We start from the raw sequence: 22678 nt of genomic DNA on the forward strand, positions 1-22678 counted from the left end.
TATCCCTCACTCTACCTTCAACATCAAGTCATGAGACCAACTCGAGTTAAATGAGAACTGGACAAGAATATGCCAGAAGCAACACCAGGTGTACCTAAAAATGAGATGCCAACCTGGTGATGCTACAGCACAGGACTACATGCATGCCAAAAAGAAGTAGCATGCTACCGACGAAACTAAATGATCCCACAACCAACTGATCAGATCAAAGCTCTGCAGTCTTGCCACATCCAGTCATGAATGATGTTGGTGGACAATTCAATAACCATGGGGAGCAGGTGGCTCCATGAACATCCCACCCTCAATGATGGCAGAGCCCAGCACATAAGTGCAAATGACAAGTTTGAAAAGTTTGCAAAAATCTCAAGCCAGAAGCCAGTCTTCAGCCAATTCAATTCACTCCACCTGGTGGACAGGCTTTGGGAAGCCAGATGGTGAGTTAATGGCTGCAGAATTCCCAGCCTCTGACCTGCTCTTATACGAACTCTAACAACCGCAGCGGGAGCAACTCACTGTCAATTCAGCCCAGTCACTCCACAGGTCGTAGCATATTAAGCAGCTTTCACACCCAATCGGAAAACAGCCAAATTAAACGCTCTAGTAAACCCAGAATGAAACAGACCAAACTAGATATCTTTAGACAAGAACAAATTAACTATTAAAAAACTAAAACTTAAACATTAAGATAAGCCCATGTCTTATAACTTCTATTTTAATCCAACTTCCCATTCACATACATACAAAAGTAACAGTATTTTAAAAAGTGGAGTTTTCAAAAAAATTAGCTCTAAGAATAAAATAAGTCTTTGTCGGTTACATTCCTGATGGATAAAGTCTTATAATGTGGATTTGATGAAAATAGAATGCAGCCCAGCCTCTACCAGTCATGGATGAGCTGGACATACAGCCAACCAAATCGGAACTCAGTGATGCCATTGATTCCCTAGCCAGCGGAAAAGCCCCTGGGAAGGACAGCATTACCCCTGAAATAATCAAGAGTGCCAAGCCTGCTATACTCTCAGCACTACATGAACTGCTATGCCTGTGCTGGGACGAGGGAGCAGTACCCCAGGACATGCGCGATGCCAACATCATCACCCTCTATAAAAACAAATGTGACCGCGGTGACTGCAACAACTACCGTGGAATCTCCCTGCTCAGCATAGTGGGGAAAGTCTTTGCTCGAGTCGCTTTAAACAGGCTCCAGAAGCTGGCCGAGCGCGTCTACCCTGAGGCACAGTGTGGCTTTCGTGCAGAGAGATCGACTATTGACATGCTGTTCTCCCTTCGTCAGATACAGGAGAAATGCCGTGAACAACAGATGCCCCTCTACATTGCTTTCATTGATCTCACCAAAGCCTTTGACCTCGTCAGCAGACGTGGTCTCTTCAGACTACTAGAAAAGATCGGATGTCCACCAAAGCTACTAAGTATCATCACCTCATTCCATGACAATATGAAAGGCACAATTCAACATGGTGGCTCCTCATCAGAGCCCTTTCCTATCCTGAGTGGTGTGAAACAGGGCTGTGTTCTCACACCCACACTTTTTGGGATTTTCTTCTCCCTGCTGCTTTCACATGCGTTCAAATCCTCTGAAGAAGGAATTTTCCTCCACACAAGATCAGGGGGCAGGTTGTTCAACCTTGCCCGTCTAAGAGCAAAGTCCAAAGTACGGAAAGTCCTCATCAGAGAACTCCTCTTTGCTGACGATGCTGCTTTAACATCTCACACTGAAGAATGCCTGCAGAGTCTCATCGACAGGTTTGCGTCTGCCTGCAATGAATTTGGCCTAACCATCAGCCTCAAGAAAACGAACATCATGGGGCAGGATGTCAGAAATGCTCCATCCATCAATATTGGCGACCACGCTCTGGAAGTGGTTCAAGAGTTCACCTACCTAGGCTCAACTATCACCAGTAACCTGTCTCTAGATGCAGAAATCAACAAGCGCATGGGTAAGGCTTCCACTGCTATGTCCAGACTGGCCAAGAGAGTGTGGGAAAATGGCGCACTGACACGGAACACAAAAGTCCGAGTGTATCAGGCCTGTGTCCTCAGTACCTTGCTCTACGGCAGCGAGGCCTGGACAACGTATGCCAGCCAAGAGCGACGTCTCAATTCATTCCATCTTCGCTGCCTTCGGAGAATACTTGGCATCAGGTGGCAGGACTATATCTCCAACACAGAAGTCCTTGAAGCGGCCAACACCCCCAGCTTATACACACTACTGAGTCAGCGGCGCTTGAGATGGCTTGGCCATGTGAGCCGCATGGAAGATGGCAGGATCCCCAAAGACACATTGTACAGCGAGCTCGCCACTGGTATCAGACCCACCGGCCGTCCATGTCTCCGTTATAAAGACGTCTGCAAACGCGACATGAAATCGTGTGACATTGATCACAAGTCGTGGGAGTCAGTTGCCAGCATTCGCCAGAGCTGGCGGGCAGCCATAAAGACAGGGCTAAATTGTGGCGAGTCGAAGAGACTTAGTAGTTGGCAGGAAAAAAGACAGAGGCGCAAGGGGAGAGCCAACTGTGCAACAGCCCCAACAAACAAATTTCTCTGCAGCACCTGTGGAAGAGCCTGTCACGCCAGAATTGGCCTTTATAGCCACTCCAGGCGCTGCTTCACAAACCACTGACCACCTCCAGGCGCGTATCCATTGTCTCTCGAGATAAGGAGGCCCAAAAGAAAGAAAAATGCAGTCCTTCAGAAGATAGGCTTTCAACTCTTCAGCTGCAGCAAGCACTAAACAGCTCTTTGAACGATGAGCACAGCAATTCAAACAGTTTCTTGACAAAGAAGGCTTTTCTTCTTTACTCAGGGAATTAACTTGGCTTGTAGCTCCTTGTAGAATTTTTCTGAGAATAAAACAGCTCCTTTTCTTCAGTGCACCTTGCTGGAAAGTCTCTCAGAAATAACTGATTTCAGCCTGTTTCACACACAGCCAAGTGGAAACATTACCATGTGACCTCTCTTTCCTGCTGTTGCCCAGGGTAACAAAAAATGCAGCTGTGGCACACTGTTTCCTTAAAGTTGCACTGATTTTAACCAAATCATAAAGGCACACACAATTTTAAGAGGAGAAAAATAATTACAATTCCATGACAGAACATACGAATTAAGCCATTCAGCCCCTCCAGCCTGCTCCACTATCCAATATCATGACTGCTCTGCTCGTGTTTCGAATTCCGCACTCCCATCTACCCCAAATAACCCTTGAGTCACTTGCCTAACAAGAATCTATCTACCTCCACCTTAAAAATATTCAATGACCCCACCCCCACCACCTTCTGAGGCAGAGCGTTCCAAAGTCACATAACGCTCGGAGAAAAAATTTCCCATCTCGGTCCTAAAAGGGCGACCCCTAATTTTAAAACAGTGACCCCGAGTTCTACACTCACCTACAAGAGGAAACATCCTCTCCACATCTACCTTGCCTAGACCGTTCAGAATCTTATAAACTTCACTCAAGTCTCCCCTCACTCTTCTAAACTCCAGTGAAAACAAGCCCAGTCTATCCAACCTTTCCTCATAAGACAATCCGCTCATTCCAGGTATCAATCCAGTAAACCTCCTCTGAGCCGCCTCCAATGCATTTACATCCTTCCTTAAATAAGGAGACCAAAACTGCACACAGTATCCGAGATGTGGTCTCACCAATGCCCTGTGTAACTGAAGCATAACATTCTTACTTTTATTTTCAATTCCTCTCGTAATAAAGGATAGCTAGCAGTCCATCAGCCTTCTTTACTAATTGCTGTACCTGCATACTAACTTTGTGACTCAAGCACTAGAACACCAAGATCCCTCTGCACTTCGGAGTGCTGCAGTCGTTCTCCGTGAGTAATACTCTGCCTTTTTATTCTTCCTGTCAAAGTGAACAACTTCACATTTTCCCACATTATACTCCACCTGCCAGATTTTTGCCCACTCACTCAACCTATCTATCGGTCTGCAACCTCCTTGTGTCCTCTTCACAACATACTTTCCTACCTATCTTTGCGTCATCTGCAAATTTAGCTACCATGCCATTGCTCCCCTCATCTAAGTAATTGAAATAAATTGTAAAAGTTTGAGGCCCCAGCACAGAGCTCTGCAGGACTCCACTCGTCACATCCTGCCAATCAGAAAAGGACCCATTTAAGCATTCAGTTTTCTGCCAGCCAGCCAATCTTCTATCCGTGCTAATATGTTACCCCTTACATCATGAGCTCCTACTTTGCGCAATAACCTTTTATGTGGCACCTTGTCATATGCCTTCTGGAAATCCAAGTACAGTACATCAACGGACTCACCTTTATCCACAGCACGTCACTCCTTCAAAGAACTCCAACAAATTGGTTAAACATGATTTCCCTTCCACAAAACCATGCTGACTATTCCTGATTATCTTGAGTTTTGTTTTTAAGCGTCCAGCTACAACCTCCTTAATGATCAATTCTAACACCTTCCCAATGACAGAGGTCAAGCTAACTGGCCTATAGTTACCCGTTTTCTTCCTCCCCCACTTCTTGAATAGAGGGGTTATAGTTGCTCCTTTCCAGTCTCATGAAACCTTTCCAGAATCTAGTGAATTTTGAAAAATTAACACCAACACATTTACTACCTCATTAGCCACCTCTTTTAAGACCTGAGGATGAAGTCCATCAGGACCCGGGGACTTGTCAGTCCGCAGCTCCATCAGTTTGCTCAGTACCACTTGTCTGGTGATTGTAATTTCACCAAGTTCCTCTCTTCCTTCCACCTCCTGATTTACAGCTATTGCCGGAATGTTTTTTGTATCCTCTGTAGTGAAGACAGAAGCAAAATATTTGTTCATTCCATCCGCCATTTCCTTATTATCTATTATTAGCTCCAAATTCTCGCTCTCTAGAAGACCAACACTCACTTTACTCTTTTCCTTTTTAAATACCAATAGAAACTCTTGCTATCCGTTTTTACATTTCTAGCTAGCTTCCTCTCATACTCCAATTTCTTTCTCCTGATTAACCTTTTAGTCATTCTCTGCCGTTCTTTATATTCTGACCAATCATCTGAACTGACACTTATCTTTGTGTAATTATATGCTTTTTCCTTAAGTTTGATGCTTTCCTTAACTTCTTTAGTTAACCACGGATGGTGGGTCCTCCCCTTAGAATTTTTCTTTATAGTAGGAATATACTTATTCTGAAATATCCCCTTAAATGTCTGCCACTGCTTCTCTATTGATCCATCTCCAAGCCAAGTAACCCTGTTCACTTCAGCTAACTCAGCTTTCATGCCCACATAGTTGCCCTTATTCAAATTTAAAAAACTAGTCTTAGACCCACTCTTCTCTCTTTCAAATTGGATGTAAAATTCAATCATATTGTGGTCGCTGCTACCTAGAGGTGCCTTTACTCAGGTCATTAACTAATCCTGTCAAATTACACAATACCAAGTCTAATATAACATGCTCTCTGGTTGGTTCCAGAACATGCTGTTCTAAGAAACTGTCTCAAAAGCATTCCATGAACTCCTCATCCAGGCTACTATTGCAATCTGATTTTTCCAGTTTACATGTAGATTAAAAACACCCATGATTATTGTCGTCCCTTTGTCACAAGCACCTAATATTTCTTCTTGTATACTTCGTCCTACATTGTGATTACTGTTCGGGGACCTGTAGACCAGGCCCACTAGTGACTTCTTTCCCCGACTATTCCTTTTCTCCACCCAAACCGATTCTACATCCTCATCTCCCAAACCAAGGTCATCTCTAACTATTGCACCAATGCCATCCTCGATTAACAGTGCTACCCCTCCACCGTTACTTAGCTTCCTATTCTTCTTGAATGTCACATACCCCTCAACATTCAGGACCCAATCCTGGTCATTCCGCAGCCACGTCTCCGCAGTGGCTATCAGATCATATTTATTTACTTTATTGTGTGCTCAGTTTGTCTACTTTGTTATGAATGCTATGTGCCTTCAGATACAGAGCTTTTAGTTCTTTTCTAGTTATCTTTCTAACATTTAGTGTTGACTGTTAGGGCATTCTTAGGTTTTTTTCTTTCTCTGTCCCTTCCCGTCATTCTCTGACCTTCATTTCCCATATTACTATTCTGCTCTCCTGCCTTGACACTACCCCTTGATTTGCTACATCTACTCAAGCTTGATCCTTCACCTGCCACCACCACCCCCCCACCCCCACAACCTTGTTTAGTTTAAAGCCCTCTCTACTTCTCTAGTTATACTGTTTGCTAGAACACTGGTCCCAGCACGGTTAAGGTGCAGACCATCCCAACGGTACAGCCCCCACTTTCCCCAATACTGGTGCCTGTGCCCCATGAACAGAAACCCACTTCTCCCACACCAGTCTTTGAGCCACGTATTCATTTCACTAATCTTATGCACCCTCTGCCAGTTGGCATGCGGCTCAGGTAATAATCCAGAGATTATTACCCTCGAGGTTCTGCTCTTCAATTTGGTGCTTAGCTCCTCATACTAAGCAGAAACTCTTTCCTAGTCCTACCTAGGTCATTGGTACCTACATGGACCACAACAACTGGATCCTCCCCCTCCCATTTCCTGCCCAGCCCTGAGCAAATGTCCCAAACCATGGCACTCAGTAGGCGACACAACCTTCTGGACTCACGCTCTCGGCTACATAGTACAGTGTCAATCCCGCCACCACCCCCCCCCCACCCCCTCACTAAATTATCCCCTATTACCACTACATTTCTTTTTGTTACTCCCACTTTAATGGCTTCAGGTACCACAGTGCCATGGCCATTCTGCTCATCCACCTTGCAGACCTCGCTTTCATCTACACAGGGCGAGAGCACCACAAACCTTTTTGACAATTGCAAAATCTGAGGCTCCTCCACTACTGTCTGCTTGGTCCGAAAACCTGCCTCACTCACGGTCACATCCTCCTGTCCCTCACTGCTGACCAAAACAGATGACCCTGTTCCAAGAGGTGTGACCATCTTCCGGAACAAAGTGTCCAGGTATTTCTCCCCCTCCCTTATGTTGCGCAGTATTGGCAGTTTGGCTTCCAGATCAATAATCCTGATCTGGAATTGCTCTAGCTGCTTAGACTTTCTGAAGACATGTTTGTCCTGGATTGCCTTGGCACCCAAAATCTCCCACATACCACAGCTGCAACATGTCCTACCATTGTTACTTATGCTATGTTAAATTTACTTTAATTATTTACTTAATTAATTTAGAATAATTCCTATTTATAGTAGAATTTACTGGGCTTATTAAATGCTAGTGCCACCTACAACTCAAGTTATACTTTTCTTAATTACACAGATGTGTGTTTTAGGCATTTATTTTAATAATTTTATCTTTATTTTTTATATTTTCTTTACTTTATTTTCAAGTGTTAGTTCTTTTTATAGATCTACCCTAACGCTGCTGTCCTAAGCTAACTATTCACACACTGTCCCTTACACAAAGCACTCACCGGCCAATCAACTTACTAGTTTCCTGTGATGTCACAGTTCTTTTTTCGCTCAGTTTCTCCAGCAGCTGAAATAGCTCTGGGCCCGGCTCCCAACTGCCTCTGCTCCGCTCCAGTTAGGTAAGGCCGCGTTCCGATCCCCGGGCTATATTTATGGCTCTCTGAGAGCGAGAGTCCAGAGGCTGCAAAGAGAGTAGCTAAAGTAGACGTTGGTCCCTTAGGGGCAGAGAGAGGAGAAATCATCATGGGGAATGAGGAAACGGCAGAGGCATCGAACAAATATTTTGTGTCTGTCTTAACAGAAGACGACACAAGTTCCATACCAAAAATGGGCAGTAACCTAGGGACTAAAAAGAGTGAGGAAATTAAGGATATTGATATCAACTCAGAAAAAGTATTGGAGAAACTTGAGGGACTAAAATCTAACAAGTTCCCAGGACCAGACGGCCTACATACTAGGGTTCTAAAAGAGATAGCTGCAGAGATAGTGGATGTACTGGTTATGATTTTCCAGAATTCCTTAGATTCAGGAATGGTCCCGTCAGATTGGAAGTTGGCAAATGTTACGCCGCTTTTCAAGAAAGGAGGTAGAGAGAAAACAGGGAACTACCAGGCCAATTAGTCTAACATCAGTCATTGGGAAGATGCTGGAAACCATTAAGCAAGTCTTAACATTGCACTTGGAAAAGCATAGTATGATTAGAACAAGTCAGCATGGTTTTACTAAAGGGAGATCATGTTTGACAAATTCATTAATTTTTTTGAGAATGTAACTAGTAGGGTAGATAAAGGAGAACCAGTAGATGTAGTATTCCTGGATTTTCAGAAGGCATTCGATAAGGTGCCACATAAAAGATTAACAAGTTAAGGGTTCATGGTGTTGGGGGTAATATATTAGCATGGATAGAGGATTGGTTAACAGACAGGATGCAGAGAGTGAGCATAAATGGGACATTTTCAAGTGGGCAGGCAGTGAAGGATCAGAGCTGGGGCCTCAGCTATTTACACTCTATATTAATGACTTGGATAAGAGATGGAAAGTAATGTATCTAAGTTTGCTGATGATACAAAGCTCGGTGGAAAGGTAAGCTGCGGGAAGGATGTAGAGAGGCTGCAGAGATATAGACAAGTTAAGTGAGTGGACAACAAGACGGCAAATGGAGGATAATGTAGGGAATTGTGAAGAAGTTGTTCTCTTTGGTCGTAAAAATAGAAAAGCAGAATTCTTTTTAAAAGGTGTGAATCTGGTAAATGTTGATGTTCAGAGAGATGGGGACACTCATACAAGGAACACACAAACTTAACATGCAGGTGCAGCAGGCTATTAGGAAGGCAAATGGCATGTTGGCCTTTATTGCAAGGGGATTGGAGTACAGGAATAAAGAAGTCTTACGAAAATTGTACAGGGTTTTGAGACCGCACCTGGAATACTGCGTAGTTTTGTCTCCACATTTAAGAAAGGATATACTTGCACGGAGGCAGAGCAAAGATTTACTAAAATGGTCCCTGGGATGAGGGAGTTTCTTATGATGAGAGGCTGAGTAAACCGGGCCTATATTCTCTGGAGTTTAGAAGAATGAGGGGCGATCTAATTGAGACATACAAGATTCTGAAAGAGCTTGATAGGGCAGAAGCGGAGAGATTGTTCCCACTGGTCCAGGAGAAACTACTTCACTCAAAAGGTTGTGAATCTTTGGATTTCTCTCTCCAGAGGGCCGTGGATGCTCCATCATTGAATACATTTAAAGCTGGGATAGATGGTCTCGCAGGGAATCAAGGGATATGAAGAGCGGGCAGGAAAGTGAAATTGAAGCCCAAGATCAGCCATGATCGTATTGAATGACAGAGCAGGTTCGATGGGCCATATGGTCTACTTCTGCTCCTATTTCTTGTGTTCCTGGCTCCCGACTGCCTCTGCTTCCCTCCAGGTCGATAAGGCCACGTTCCGATCTCCGGGCTGTATTTAAGGCGCTCCTGGCTCCCTCTGCTCCGCTCCAGGTATGTAAGGCGGCGCTCAGATCCCCGGGCTGTATTTATGGCACTCCTGGCACTCAACTGCCTCTGCTCTGCTCCAGGCTGTATTTATCTGATAGACACAGTATTTATATGGCTGGTCTAGTTAAGTTTCTGGTCGATGATGAGCCCCAGGATATTGATGTTGGGGGATTCAGTGATGGTAATGCCATTGAATATCAAAGTCAGATGGTTAGACTCTCTCTTGTTGGAGATGATCATTGCCTTGCACTTAAGTGGCGCGAATGTTACTTGCTATTTATTAGTCACCTGGAATACTGTCCACTTATCTGGATGATGCGGCTCCAATATTCAAGAAGCTCATCACCATCAATGACAAAACAGCCCACTTGATTTGCACCCCATCCACCATTCACTCCCTCCACCATTAGCACACTGTGGTTACATTGTGTACCATTTACACAATGCACTACAGCGACTCAATGCCTTCTTCAATAGCACCTCCCAAATGTGCAACCTCTGCCACAAAAAAGGCTAAGGGCAGCAGGTGCACAGAAACGGCACCACCTCCAAGTAACACAACATCTTGATTTAGAGATATATTGCCATTCTTTGGCAATCACAGGGTCAAAAGACTGGAACTCCCTGCCTGACAGCATGTTGGGAGTTTCTTCACTACACAGACTGCAGCAGTTCAAGAAGGCAGCTCACTACCACCTTCTCAAAGGCAGTTAGGAATGGGCAATAAATGCCGACCTACCAGCATCTCCCCACATCCTGTGAATGAATTAAAAAAACCATAAACACAACAGATGGAACTAACAAGCACAGAAAAAGCAGTTGGCAAATACAAATTTTTGATTTGACTTAACTGAATACTTTTCATCCTGTTAGTAGAGCTATTCACAGAAAGATGCTCATGACTACAGAGCTTTCTATTCTCTTCCTTGAACAAAGTTAGTATAGGTCTATCATGTTGCCCTCCAACGACAAACATATCACAGCAATGGTATGTCAACCTTTATTGCCAGGGGGTTGCCTGGAGTACGAGTAAGGAAGTCTTCCTGCAATCATATAGAGCGTTGGTGACGGGTGCGGTCGGTTCCCACAGTTCAACTCCCACCTGACCGCAGCAAGTGTTTTTGTTATTAGGGTTTTAACCCCTTTGTGTTTCATTTGTCAAATAAACAGATAGCGACAGCTTTTCTTGTAGGTTTAAAACAGATGATTAATTATTTATGGAACAATATGCCTTATCCTGAAATTGTCGCAACTGCATTACTCACATTCACTCGCGCACATACACACACAAGAGACAGATAGAGGGGAAAAGGGGTAAGTAGTTTTGAGAGAGGTAGGGTTTTGAGGTTCACAGTAAACCTGTTAAATTCTCAGAGATTAAATCCTCGTTGGTTGCCGGCCTGAGGTGTTTGTAGCTTTGTCTGTTGGTTGAGAGTTTAGTTTGAAGACAGAATCACTTCCAGTTCACTGCTGCACAAGTTAAAAAGGTAGAATTCACAGCAGGACACCTTCCCTTTTGGCTAGCTGAATTTTCTCCCAGCTCTCAGCTGGGCAAGCTTTTAGTGATGCTTCTTCCTGGGTCTCCCTCTCTCTCCAGAGAGCTGCCTTTAAAGGTCAAAAATGGGTCGACACCTTTGCCTCTGTTGGGAGACATAGATCTTCCCTGGGATGACCAACAATGGGCAAGGATGTGACTACTTTACACATCCTTTGTTTCAGAAGAACCCATTGAATTCAAAAATGTCTCTTGATGGGTTCAGGATGGGTGTAATTGACACCTCAGCTTTGAATGCATTCTTTTGTCTTTGCCAGGCAGTTTGAATATACAAAGTTATGTCTTTTGACCTTCAGTGGCCATTTTTAAGCACATTGCCTACATTCTTTTAAAAGAAAAATCAATTTTTATAACTCTCCAGATTGAGTTCCTGTAGTTTCAATCATTGCACTTTCAGTGAGTGTGACATTACCTAAGGAAGGATATATTTGGCTTAGACAGGGTGCACGAAAGATTCATTTGATTTATTCCTAGGATGAGAACGTTGTCTTATGAGAAAAGATGGAGTGGAATGGACCTATATTCTCTAGCGTTTAGAAGAACAAGAGGTGATCGCATAAAACTTATAAAATTCTACGAGGGCTTGACAGGGTAGATACTGAGAGGCTGGAAAGTCTAGAAGTAGGAGTAACAGTCTCAGGATAAGGGATCAGTCATTTAGGACTGAGATGAGGCTCGAGGGGTTGAATAGCCTACTCCTGCTCCTAGTTCATATGTAAATTTCTTCACTCAGCAGCTTGTGAATCTTTGGAATTCTCTACTTCAAAGAGCTGTGGATGCTGAGTCAGTGAGTATATTCAAGACTCAGATTGATGGATTTTTGGGAATCAAGGGATATGGAGATAGGGCAGGATAGAGCTGATGCAGAATTCAGGGATGACCCTATTGAGTGACAGAGCAGGCTCAAAGGGCCACATGGCCTACTCCTGTTCCAAGTTCTGATTTAAAATAAAGAATCCATTGTAATTATAAGTAGCTGGCAACACAGACCATTAGAACAGCATGGAGTCACAAAGTTGTGGAACTTTTGGCCTGTTCCTCACAATTGCCCCAAGCCTCTGAATTCCACAACTTTACTGCCTGTGAAGCTGCAGAAATGAAATCAAGAAAATTATTGTTAGGGTTTTCTCATACATCCCCTGCAAGCAAGCCTCTTAATTCTAGATGACACATTATAAGTTTAGACACAATTGGGAAAAGGACTAAAAAGTGACTAAAGGGAATATTGCCTTCATGAGCTAACGAAGGGCCACAGCACTCAAAAACTGGCCAAGTTTCATTTTTTATATTTTCATGTAAATTACTACCCAGTGTTATAAAAGGCACAGCATTGCCCAAGAATGTAACACTGACCATTATTCTTCAAAGTGTTAACAACAATCCTGGCATTAATGAGTTAAATGAAAATGCCACACTGTTTTTGCTCTATAAATAAGTCGCCTCACCTCTCTCAGCTCTAATCTCTGTGCAACAGCTTCCAAGCATTCTTGACCTGTGCTTTCAACAGAAAGGGTGAATTCTAGGAATCCATTATCCAGCAGCTGGATGCGCACAACCAAACAGCTCTTACTGGAGACAGTATATCTTCGTGTTCTTTTTAATTTTATTCCAAAAGGTAATGGCATGGCAAAATAAAGTCAATTTAAATTTCTTGTACTTTTTCCCCTCTACTGTACATGCAGAAGTCATCAGCAGCTAATAGAAGATTTATCCACTTGCATCTGGGAGGCATTACCCTGCAAAACAAAAAGTGGTGGATTAGTAGCGATAAGTACAGTCTTCCTCACTCCTGCAAGGAAATACTATTTCATATACAAATGGAATAAGCCTCTAACTTTGAGAAAAGTTATCCGTTTAAGAATTTTCACACCTGGTGAGAATTAAAAACACTAAACTTACTTTATAGACAATACCCAAGAAGAAATCAACACACAGGTAGACAGAAATACAAGGAATAATGATTATAACCAAGTGACAATCCATCAAGGTGGAAGATGTAGATGAAGCAAGTACTGAAATGTCCTGAGGCACTGAGTTGGCAAATAAGTTTTCAATACCGCAATACGATGGTTACAGGGACGACTGCTAGTGGAGTTTTGAGCATAGTTGGTTTTTGGAGGAAATGTTTAACTTACAAAAGAGGGGGAACAGATCATACCAGATGAGGTTGAAATTTGATGCAATTAGTAAAACAGCATATTCCACTTGCTAAGGAATTCAACTAGTCTGGCAATGCTTTTATCATGCCAGGTTCAGAACCTACCCATGGAAAGGACTAATAAGCCCCAAAAAATCTTCAAAAAAAAGATGCCAGCCTCTTCCTAGGTAGATACCATTATTAGTGAATGCTTTTGCTTTTTGGGTCTTGGAATAGTGTACTGTATAAGGGTTGTATAAAACACTCTTGCCAAAGATTTGTGCCATGCAATGTTTAAATTACTCAGATTTAAGACCAAAGTTTCTCTCAAATTCAGCTAGGATCCAGGCCTCGAGACTGCATCTAAACTGGCAAAAAGTGCACTCAAATACTTTTCACAATAAGTCACTGAAATTGGCCACAAATCTGTATGTGAAAATCACATGGTGTACTGAGGAGCTCCACTTCCCATAAAACTATACTACTTATGAAATCAATTCAATTCACTGATGCAAAGTCAACATACATAACTGCATTTCAAATGTAATAGAGCAATACAGGAAACAGAGCTCGTTTATGAAATACCACCAGTATTAAATATTTCACACAAAACTAAAACTGTGTAAGAATTGTCAGAGCAACGGTAGAGATAGATAGAGAGAGAGAGAGAGAGCTGAAAAGACAAACATACAAAGAATTAAAATTGGATCATATAAAGTCATAGAGTCATACAGCATAGAAACAGGCCCTTCCACCCACCATGTCCATGCCAACCATAATGCCTATCTATGCTAATCCAACCTGCCTGCATTAATTCCATATCCCTCTATTCCTTGCTCATTCAAGTACCTGTCCAGATGCCTCTTAAATGTTGTTACTCTTCCTGCCTCCACCACCTCCTCTGGTAGCTCATTCCAGATACCCACTATTCTTTGTGTGAAAAATTTACCCCTTTGATCCCCTTTAAACCTCCTCCCTCGCACCTTAAATCCATGCCTTCTAGTTTTAGTCACCCCTACCATGGGAAACAGACTCTGGCTATCTACCCTATGTATGCCTCTCATAATTTTATATACGTCTATCATGTCCCCTCTCAGCCTCCTTCACTCCAGGGAAAACAGACCCAGCCGATCCAATCTCTCTTCATAACTCAAGCCCTCCATACCAGGCAACATCTTTGTGAATCTTTTCTGCACCCTCTCGAGCTTAATCACATCTTTCCTGTAGTGCGATTAGAACTGCACACACTACTCCAAATGCAGCCTAACCAACGTTATGTAAACTGTAACATGACATCCCAGCTCTTGTACTCAATGTCTCGGCCGATGAAGGCAAGCATGCCATATGCCTTCTTCACCAACCTGTCTACCTGCGTTGCCACTTTCAGGGGACTATGTACTTGCACCCAAGGTCTCTCTGCTCAACAAAACTCCCCAGGGCCCTGCCATGCACTGTATATGTCCTGCCCTGGTTTAACTTCCCAAAATGCATCACTTCGCATTTGTCTGCATTAAATTCCATTTGTCAATCCCTTGTCCACTTTCCCAGTTTATCTATATCCTGTTGTAACCTTAGACAACCTTCTTCGCTGTCCACTATACCACCAATTTTGGTGTCATCTGCACACAGATCGGTCATATAGCCACAAGAGGTAGAATTATTTTTTCATCATTTAAGAAAAAAAATGAAGTTATCAGCGAGTCAGCACGAACTTGGTAGCATATAAAAACTAATGAAAATCTACTCTAATCACCATATATTTATCCTCTGCACTAGAACTACTAACTTTGCATTTTTGTGAATTTTAACATGATTTAATAAAAGGCTAAAAGGTGGCACTACCCATTATATTCGAATTCCTGCTCTATAGCTGATTTTATATTTTTCTTTCAATTCAGATTCATCATCCATAAACTGTAAGCCAGCATTATTGCTACTAAATGTGTTTCCTGATGGGAGGCACACAGACTCAGGTAAAAATTAGCACTTATCAGCAATCATCTAATGACAACATTTAACCAAGCATACATAACATGTGCAGAATATTCACAAAGAGCTTTTATTTAAGTTTGAAATGTAGTGTTTACTACAAGCCTGTTTCACAAAATATGTTGCACACGTTTCATCTACATTCATTGCTCCATTACAGCAGGGGTTGTCGCATTTACTTCCAACTAGTAGTGACAGTTACACTATTCTGTGGTCTACAGAGAGGACTTTTTTCATCAGCAGGTCGACTCAGGTCTGCAGAAACTATGAGGTCTGTCACGTTCTCTTGGTCTTTCTGGACAATAATCCAGAAAGCCACAATGAGGGATCAAGTCCAAAAATGTGTACCTTTACGGCCCAGCCCCTTCAGCATTCATTCTCCTGTAAGTGAAGGAAATTGAGGACTAAGTATGAAGCGTGATCCTGAGCTGGCCCTTGAACAGTCTGCTGCAGATGGTAGTTCTCCCCATTACAGTTATCTGGTAGCTTTGTCTTTATCTCAGTCTTTTGTGTTGTCTTTTGACCTGGAAGCAAACAGGATACAAAGGGTGTTTTTAAGGATTTGTCGGATAGTTACAGGGGAATGGAGGGAGCCTGCTCATGGAGTTTTGAGCACAGTTGGTTTTTGGAAGAAATGTTTAACTTGGAAAGAGGGTAACAGGCTATTCTAGATGAGGCTGGAACTTGACTCAATTAATAAAACAGCATAATCCACTTGTTATGGAGTTTGCATAGTCTGGTAACACTGATTATGCCAGGTTCAGAACCTACCCATGTTAAAGGGACTTGCCATTGCTCCAGATTGGGGAAAGGACTAATAAGCCTCAAGAAATAGTCAAAAAAGAAATGTAGGCCTCTTTGTAGGTAAAGACCATTATTAATGGATGCTTTGGGGGTTTTGGAATAGTGTACTGTATAACTGTGAAAATCCGGAGCGGAACCCCGTAGGCGGTCATGTGTCACCTTTGGCATGTTTCCGGCAGTTCCTGCAGCCATACTGGTGCCAAACGTCGTGTCCTGCACTCCTTTGGACCCCACCAGAAAGGCCGAGAGGGGGGTTTTGACGACTGGGCAACTCTCAACCTCCATAAATTTGCCCAGGCATGCGCCATGGAGAGGTCACTCCATAGTTGCCTCACAGCGACTAAAACAACACGGAAGGCAGCAGTTACGGGTTATAAGTCCAGATAAATTGGCGTAGAAACTGGGCGCCACGGGTTGCCTTTGTCGGTGGGAGAGGTCATTGCACCTCACTGGACAGCTACCGCCCGCCTCAAACCGGGCAGCCCCCGGTCAATAAGGTTCTGTCCCGCCACAGTCTGCCTGCTTCAATGGGTGCTTGGAGCTCAGGGTCATTGCCCGAAAGGTGGACTGATACACCGCACCAAACAACATGAAAAAAGGAAAGAAGGTACCAGCCCTTCGCTTTGCAAGCTGGAACGTCAGAACTATGTGTCCTGGCCTGTTGGAAGACCTTACACAAATCAACGATTCTCGGAAGACCGCCATCATTAACAACGAGCTCAGTAGATTCAATGTGGACATTGCAGCACTTCAGGAGACTCGCCTCCCCGCGAGTGGCTCTCTAGCAGAGCAAGACTACACCTTCTTCTGGCAGGGCAGGGATCCTGAAGAACCAAGACAGCATGGAGTGGGCTTCGCCATCAGAAACTCCTTGCTCAGCATGATAGAGCCTCCCTCAAATGGCTCAGAACGCATACTGTCCATCCGACTGCTCACCACCTCTGGTCCAGTACACCTACTCAGCATCTATGCTCCAACACTCTGCTCCGCACCTGAAGCTAAAGACCAGTTCTATGAACAACTCCATAACATCATTAGCAGCATCCCCAACACCGAACACCTATTCCTGCTGGGGGACTTTAATGCCAGGGTTGGGGCCGACCATGACTCATGGCCCGCCTGCCTTGGGCGCTATGGCGTTGGAAGGATGAATGAGAACGGGCAGAGACTGCTTGAGTTGTGTACCTATCATAACCTCTGCATCACCAACTCGTTCTTTCACACTAAACCCTGTCACCAGGTTTCATGGAGGCACCCAAGATCACGTCGTTGGCACCAGCTAGACCTCATTGTCACAAGGCGAGCCGCCTTAAACAGTGTTCAAATCACACGCAGCTTCCACAGTGCGGACTGCGACACCGACCACTCCCTGGTGTGCAGCAAGGTTAGACTCAGACCAAAGAAGTTGCATCATTCCAAGCAGAAGGGCCACCCGCGCATCAACACGAGCAGAATTTCTCACCCACAGCTGTTACAAAAATTTCTAAATTCACTTGTAACAGCCCTTCAAAACACTCCCACAGGGGATGCTGAGACCAAGTGGGCCCACATCAGAGACGCCATCTATGAGTCAGCTTTGACTACCTACGGCAAAAGTGCGAAGAGAAATGCAGACTGGTTTCAATCTCATAATGAAGAGCTGGAACCTGTCATAGCCGCTAAGCGCATTGCACTTTTGAACTACAAGAAAGCCCCCAGCGATTTAACATCCGCAGCACTTAAAGCAGCCAGAAGTACTGCACAAAGAACAGCTAGGCGTTGCGCAAACGACTACTGGCAACACCTATGCAGTCATATTCAGCTGGCCTCAGACACCGGAAACATCAGAGGAATGTATGATGGCATGAAGAGAGCTCTTGGGCCAACCATCAAGAAGATCACCCCCCTCAAATCTAAATCGGGGGACATAATCACTGACCAACGCAAACAGATGGACCGCTGGGTTGAGCACTACCTAGAACTGTACTCCAGGGAGAATGCTGTCACTGAGACTGCCCTCAATGCAGCCCAGCCTCTACCAGTCATGGATGAGCTGGACATACAGCCAACCAAATCGGAACTCAGTGATGCCATTGATTCCCTAGCCAGCGGAAAAGCCCCTGGGAAGGACAGCATTACCCCTGAAATAATCAAGAGTGCCAAGCCTGCTATACTCTCAGCACTACATGAACTGCTATGCCTGTGCTGGGACGAGGGAGCAGTACCCCAGGACATGCGCGATGCCAACATCATCACCCTCTATAAAAACAAAGGTGACCGCGGTGACTGCAACAACTACCGTGGAATCTCCCTGCTCAGCATAGTGGGGAAAGTCTTTGCTCGAGTCGCTCTGAACAGGCTCCAGAAGCTGGCCGAGCGCGTCTACCCTGAGGCACAGTGTGGCTTTCGTGCAGAGAGATCGACTATTGACATGCTGTTCTCCCTTCGTCAGATACAGGAGAAATGCCGTGAACAACAGATGCCCCTCTACATTGCTTTCATTGATCTCACCAAAGCCTTTGACCTCGTCAGCAGACGTGGTCTCTTCAGACTACTAGAAAAGATCGGATGTCCACCAAAGCTACTAAGTATCATCACCTCATTCCATGACAATATGAAAGGCACAATTCAACATGGTGGCTCCTCATCAGAGCCCTTTCCTATCCTGAGTGGTGTGAAACAGGGCTGTGTTCTCGCACCCACACTTTTTGGGATCTTCTTCTCCCTGCTGCTTTCACATGCGTTCAAATCCTCTGAAGAAGGAATTTTCCTCCACACAAGATCAGGGGGCAGGTTGTTCAACCTTGCCCGTCTAAGAGCGAAGTCCAAAGTACGGAAAGTCCTCATCAGAGAACTCCTCTTTGCTGACGATGCTGCTTTAACATCTCACACTGAAGAATGCCTGCAGAGTCTCATCGACAGGTTTGCATCTGCCTGCAATGAATTTGGCCTAACCATCAGCCTCAAGAAAACGAACATCATGGGGCAGGATGTCAGAAATGCTCCATCCATCAATATTGGCGACCACGCTCTGGAAGTGGTTCAAGAGTTCACCTACCTAGGCTCAACTATCACCAGTAACCTGTCTCTAGATGCAGAAATCAACAAGCGCATGGGTAAGGCTTCCACTGCTATGTCCAGACTGGCCAAGAGAGTGTGGGAAAATGGCGCACTGACACGGAACACAAAAGTCCGAGTGTATCAGGCCTGTGTCCTCAGTACCTTGCTCTACGGCAGCGAGGCCTGGACAACGTATGCCAGCCAAGAGCGACGTCTCAATTCATTCCATCTTCGCTGCCTTCGGAGAATACTTGGCATCAGGTGGCAGGACTATATCTCCAACACAGAAGTCCTTGAAGCGGCCAACACCCCCAGCTTATACACACTACTGAGTCAGCGGCGCTTGAGATGGCTTGGCCATGTGAGCCGCATGGAAGATGGCAGGATCCCCAAAGACACATTGTACAGCGAGCTCGCCACTGGTATCAGACCCACCGGCCGTCCATGTCTCCGTTATAAAGACGTCTGCAAACGCGACATGAAATCGTGTGACATTGATCACAAGTCGTGGGAGTCAGTTGCCAGCATTCGCCAGAGCTGGCGGGCAGCCATAAAGACAGGGCTAAATTGTGGCGAGTCGAAGAGACTTAGTAGTTGGCAGGAAAAAAGACAGAGGCGCAAGGGGAGAGCCAACTGTGCAACAGCCCCAACAAACAAATTTCTCTGCAGCACCTGTGGAAGAGCCTGTCACTCCAGAATTGGCCTTTATACCCACTCCAGGCGCTGCTTCACAAACCACTGACCACCTCCAGGCGCGTATCCATTGTCTCTCGAGATAAGGAGGCCCAAAAGAAAGACTGTATAAGGGTTGTATAAGCCTGTAAACTTGATGAACGGTCACAGAACTGAAACTTTAACCCTGTTTCTCTCCTCACAGATGTTGACAGACCTGCTGAGTGCTTCCAGCATTTTCTGTTCTTATTTCAGATTTCCAACATCCGCAGTATTGTGCTTTTTGTATAAGCCTGTCACTACCAATCATGTGTTATACAGGCAAGCAGCCTCCATGGGCTGGAGGTCAGGGAGCCAAGCAGGACATTCCAAAAGATTTAACAGTCCCTCCCTCAACGCCTCATCTTATATCGCTGAACCCCACCAGAAACCCTAATCGAAACTTCAGCTGCCAAATCCAAATTATTCGTTGGCCTCCGCTCCTCCTAATCAGTTTTAGAACAGGGCTTTTTGTGGTCGAATGATATTCGTGTTAATGGCTCAGGATATCTCATTCTCAAATACGGGGGAGCTCCCCATCATCCTTTACGCCAACCTTGGTCGGCTGACAGTCATTTGGGAGCCTGGCAACCCACCACTGATGGAAGTTTCCAGCTGTATAACCCCTTCCCCAAAGATTTTCCCCATGGCTATCATTTATTCCCTTCACCCATTGCTTCCTTCCACTGTCCTCCTCTACCCCCTGACTACCACTTTGCTCCCCCACCACGTAGATCCAGAACTCTTTCCCTCCTCTACCACCTTCTATCTAGGCACAGCGGCGGCACAGTGGTTAGCACCGCAGCCTCACTGCTCCAGCGACCCGGGTTCAGTTCTGGGTACTGCCTGTGTGGAGTTTGCAGTTCTCCTTGTGACCGCATGGGTTTCCGCCAGGTGCTCCGGTTTCCTCCCACCGCCAAAGACTTGCAGGTTGATATGTAAATTGGCCATTGTAAATGCCCATAGTGTAGGTAGGTGGCAGGGAATATGGGATTAATGTAGGAGGGGATGTGGTAGGGAATATGGCATTAATGTAGGATTAGTATAAATGGGTGGTTGATGGTCGGCACAGACTCGGTGGGCCGAAGGGCCTGTTTCAGTGCTGTCAGACTTTCTACCCTCCTGTACTCATTTTCCCATTTCCCCCACCATCCCTACACCTCTACTCTCCCACAACCACCCTTCCAACTTCTTAACATTTGGCCTGACTTCAACACAATAGTGCTCCTGCCAGTCAGAAAGCAGGAGGACCAGGGAGAAAGTGGCAGTTTATGAGTCAGATTGTGCCAATGGACGAAATGCTTTTCAAGTGCAATGATTTTATGTAAACAAACAGCTATTATTGATTAATTTGACTAATCAATTGACTAAATTGATTAAAACCCTAATTAACTAATTAATAAGTAGAGTAACTAAACCAGAGGGAGGAGATTACTGTGTTTAGTTCGCATTTAATATTTATAGTAGAAATCTAGCACTAGGGACCATATAGTTAATTGTAACAATTTAGTAAGGATTTAATAAGTATTTATTAATTTTAAATTAATTTATTAATTCGTGCTAGAAATGTCAGTTGGAGGGGTAAAGTGCTTCACCTGTGAGATGTGGGAGGTCCGTGACGCTTCCAGCGTTCCGGACAACGACATCTGCAGGAAGTGTACCCAGTTGCAGCTCCTCACAGACCGCATGGATCGGTTGGAGCAGCAACTGGATGCACTTAGGAGCATGCAGGTGGCTGAAAGCGTCATAGACAGGAGTTTTAGAGACGTGGTTACACCCAAGGTGCAAGCAGATAGATAGGTGACCGCTAGAAGGCGCAGGCAGTCAATGCAGGAATCCCCTGTGGCTATCCCCTTCTCTAACAAGAATACCGTTTTGGATACTGTTGGGGGGATGGCCTATCAGGGGAAAACAACAGCAGCAGCCAGAGCAGGCACTGTTGTTCAGCAGGGAGGGACAAAGCGCAGTAGAGTAATAGTTATAGGGGCAAAGATAGGCGCTTCTGTGGACGTGAAAGAGACTCCAGGATGGCATGTTGCCTCCCTGGTGCCAGGGTCAAGGATGTCTCTGAACGGACAGGGGGCATTCTGAAGGGGGAGGGTGAACAGCCAGAGGTTGTGGTACATATCGGTACCAATGACATAGGCAGGAAGAGTGACGTGGTCCTGCAGAGGGAGTTAGGTAGAAAGTTAAAAGACAGGACCTCTAGGGTTGTAATCTCGGGATTACTCCCTGTGCCACGTGCCAGTGAGGCTAGAAATAGGAAGATAGTGCAGCTAAACACATGGCTGAACAGCTGGTGTAGGAGGGAGGGTTTCAGATATCTGGATCATTGGGATCTCTTCAGGGACAGGTGGGACCTGTGCAAAAAGGACGGGTTGCATCTAAACTGGAGGGGCACAAATATCCTGGCTGCGAGGTTTGCTAACATCACTCGGGAGGGTTTAAACTAGTGCGGCAGGGGGGTGGGAACCAGAGCAGTAGGACAGCAGGTGAAATAAATGAGGGGGAACCAGTAAATAAGGCCAGTAAGGCTAAGAGGAAGAGCAGGCAGGGAGATGTTGCGGAGCACAGCGGGACTGGTGGTCTGGAGTGCATTTGTTTCAAAGCAAGTAGTATAACAGGAAAGGCAGATGAACTTAGAGCTTGGATTAGTACTTGGAACGATGATGTTGCGATTACAGAGACTTGGTTGAGGGAAGGATTGGCAGCTAAATGTTCCGGGATTCAGAAGCTTCAGGCGGGATAGAGGGGGATGTAAAAGGGGTGGGGGAGTTGCATTACTGGTTAAGGAGAATATCACAGCTGTTCTGCAGGAGGACACCTCGGAGGGGTCATGCAGCGAGGCAATATGGGTGGAGCTCAGGAATAGGAAGGGTGCAGTCACGATGTTAGGGGCCTCCCAACAGCCAGCGGGAGGTAGAGGAGCAGATATGTAGACAGATTTTGGAAAGATGTAAAGTGAACAGGGTTGTAGTGGATTTTAACTTCCCCTATATTGACTGGGACT

General features: G+C 45.0%; 1 protein-coding gene across 3 annotated transcripts in view; it reads right to left on the minus strand.

Moving 5' to 3' along the window:
• The window catches only part of ptpn21 (protein tyrosine phosphatase non-receptor type 21), a 114183-nt gene that overhangs the window by 62237 nt on the left and 29268 nt on the right, over nt 1-22678 (minus strand). For 2 of the 3 annotated variants that reach the window (XM_068038843.1, XM_068038846.1), the window contains exon 2: nt 12434-12724. In XM_068038843.1, coding sequence (XP_067894944.1) covers nt 12434-12613 — 180 coding nt within the window. In that variant the 5' untranslated portion in view covers nt 12614-12724. Of the gene's footprint in view, nt 1-12433; nt 12725-15462; nt 15635-22678 lie in introns of those variants that run through there. The other variant, XM_068038844.1, reaches the window with a different exon arrangement.

Source organism: Heterodontus francisci, chromosome 9 (genome assembly GCF_036365525.1).
Source record: "Heterodontus francisci isolate sHetFra1 chromosome 9, sHetFra1.hap1, whole genome shotgun sequence".
Classification (NCBI taxonomy): domain Eukaryota; kingdom Metazoa; phylum Chordata; class Chondrichthyes; order Heterodontiformes; family Heterodontidae; genus Heterodontus; species Heterodontus francisci.